General features: G+C 47.7%; 1 protein-coding gene across 1 annotated transcript in view; it reads left to right on the top strand.

The window, feature by feature from the left end:
- The first annotated feature begins 1,829 nt into the window (after positions 1-1,829).
- scube1 (signal peptide, CUB domain, EGF-like 1) overlaps positions 1,830-2,959 on the top strand; it is a 52,213-nt gene continuing 51,083 nt past the window's right edge. Inside the window, exon 1 of the mRNA XM_068755502.1 lies at positions 1,830-1,932. Within this exon, the coding sequence (XP_068611603.1) occupies positions 1,845-1,932 (88 nt within the window). The 5' untranslated portion in view covers positions 1,830-1,844. The remainder of the gene's footprint in view (positions 1,933-2,959) is intronic.

The raw sequence follows: 2,959 nt of genomic DNA on the forward strand, positions 1-2,959 counted from the left end.
CATGACAGTTCGGGGAAGTCTCGTGCTGCATTCACGACGCCTTGTAATTTTGAAAAACAAATTTTCTTAATTTCACTCCACCAGATGGAAATGTGTTTGCATTGTGTGCAAACAACACGTTTAATTCAGAAATTATTTAACAATTCTTAAAATTACACGGCAATAAGAATGTCGATGGCCGAAGCAGCGGATTGTGGCACGGCGAAAAACAAACGTGTATATCTCATGTGATACGTGTAAAAAACACGAATATCCAGCTTTCTGTTACTTAAAACGCCGAAGTAGCTCCGCTGTCATTAACGTAAACTCTGAAGTTGCTACTGTTGTGCAAAATTAATACACATGGGGCGCATAGAAAAGAATAAAAAACAAAAACCCGGAATTTCGATGCTCTCAAAAGCATCGCCTTGCCTCGTCTCTGATTGGACAGAAACGAGGAAGCGTTTCAGTGGACGGAGGGAAACTGCGTGAGCTGAAGGGACTTCACCAGCAGGCGGCGATGTTTCTCTTCTATTAGCCCGTCTTGTCCCTTACCCTGAAAGCGCTGGTTCTGTTCACAGTTCAGACTAACTGGGTTCGCGACCAACGTCGGCCCAATCTGTTAGCGTTCGGAGACTGGGCCAACTGGGATTTTTGTTGCCAGTCCATTTAGCGAGACTCCAAATAATGAGAATCAACATTTTGCTATGAAGAAGTATAAAATACTTTAACACACAAAAAAAATGCACAATACTTCTTGAATTTACAAGAAGACATAATAATTAAGAATATCTGACTGAGTGAAAAATTGAGTTAAATTATCTCCTTTGATAATGGGGGTCCTTTGCCATCTGTGAAATCATTTCAAACACAGTGTGATGCATTGTGTTGATGTGGTTTCAGAGGGTGCCAGCTGAGCAGGGGGGGGGCCTGGCCCTTCAGAGTGGCCCAGAACACATCTTAGGACGTAGAGTTTTTTGGAAGGGGAAGGAAACTGAATAACACAGAGAAAATCCACGCAGACACGGCTGAACATACAAACTCAACAGATGGGAATCGAACCTGGAACCTTCTTGCTGCGAGGCGACAGCGTCGCCATCTGAGCCACCAGACCATTAAACATTATTGGCCCTTAATGTCAGACCACTAGGTGTCAGTATTCAACGTCCTATAACCTGGGATGGTTCAGAGACCATGGGGGCTGAAAATGAGCTCACTTTTAAATTCCATTCAAGCAGTCACACTTCAGTCGATCCAGTCTGTGGCCTTGGGAGCTTCAGGGGACACGATCAGGACAACAGAGCCCGAACAAAGTTAGAGCTTCAACGAGTTACGAGATACGGATCATGACATCAAATCAGAATACTTGAATCATAAATAAGAAATAATCATGAAAGTCAGTGATTCTTATCTTTCTTTTTTGTGTAAATTGTGGCACGACCTCCTAAACTGAACCTCATGAGCGTCAGACAGGCTGGAGTGAAACGCCTCTAAACCTCTACTTTAAATTCAATTTAGGATTCTCTATGGGAATAATAGTTTTTAATATTTTCTCATTACTTTGTTTTTGATTGTATTTTTTATTTGTATACGGCGGATGGATGGATGATGGATGGATGTGTTTGTGTTGCTCTCTCTCTTTTCTGCCAGTAAAAAAACAAGCCAATCACAGGCATCAGACTGCCCCCCCCCCCTCCTCTCGCCCCTCCCTCCCCCCCCCCCCCCCCCCCAGTCCAGCCGAAGCGGTCCTCCTCTTCTCCCATCACACACACACGCACACACACACACCTACACACCCACGCACGCACGCACGCAGTCCAAACCCCCCAGAAAAGCCCCGCTGAATCCTCACACCGCCTGTCAGCATGGGGAGCGCTTGTTTTTCCCGGGACGTTTATTTGTTTATGCTCCTCATAAATAGTTGCGGGGTGATGGGGAATGTCGGACCCGCAGGTAAGAGCTCCCCTTTGCGCGCACATTGACCGGTACGAGCGGCGAACGGATGGAAACACGGGAGAAACGCGCGCATGCACGAATGATATCAGAGGAGCGCGCGTGAAAACATAGAAAGTAAGCCGCCGCGCGTTTCCACGCGTTCCGTGCGTTAAAGCCGCGCTCACGCGCTTTCTCCTTCACCTTGAATTCTTTGACTTTTTTCTTCTACGCGCACTTTGGCTGATTTCACGTCATCTTTCACGCGCTAAATGTCAGTCTCTTTGCCTTGGAGGCATTCATGACGCGCCAACTCAGTTCCAGGTTGAGAACCAGCGTCCCCGGACCCGCTGGAACTTGCGCGCCCTGCGCGTAAAGGTGCACTTTGAATGGGGGGGAGACCTTATACTGACGTCCTGCGCTGCGGGGTCTTTAGATGCTGCACACAGAGAGCCAGAGAGCAACCGTGTTTCTGGCTCCAGTGGCCTGAGGTGGTGGAAGCTGTGCGTGCATGTGGCTCCAGGAGGGGGGGGTGGTGGCGGCAGGAGGGCCGGCTGGTCCCCGGAGGAACAGACAGGCAGGGATCCAATATCGAGCCGGCAGGAGCACATTGTTAAGCCTTCCAGGAGTCAATATTGGGACAGTGAGCCGCCATGCGGGGAAGGCTTTGTCAAAACCAGGAGCTGAGGGGTCCGTGCAGCTGCAGGAGGAGCTGCAGGAGGAGCAGCAGGAGGAGCAGCAGGAGGAGCCGGAGGTGTTCCCCTCTGCTGCTTCTCAAAACGACTTGAATTTGGAAGATGCATTTTTATCTCTAGCTGTGCTGGCTCCAGTGGAAGTGCTATAAAACCTAAAGTAAAAAAAAAGAGGAAGAGGCTTCCTATTTCACTTACCTGTGAGTGGAGGGTGAACATGGGTACATGCATATTTCCCATGATGCACCGCCCTTCCTAAATATGAAAATCATTATAAAATGTAATAATGTCATTCATTTTTAAAAATATCATATTTCTAAAATACAATATAAGTCATGACTAATGGCGGACAGACA

Source organism: Brachionichthys hirsutus, chromosome 22 (genome assembly GCF_040956055.1).
Source record: "Brachionichthys hirsutus isolate HB-005 chromosome 22, CSIRO-AGI_Bhir_v1, whole genome shotgun sequence".
Taxonomy (NCBI): Eukaryota; Metazoa; Chordata; class Actinopteri; order Lophiiformes; family Brachionichthyidae; genus Brachionichthys; species Brachionichthys hirsutus.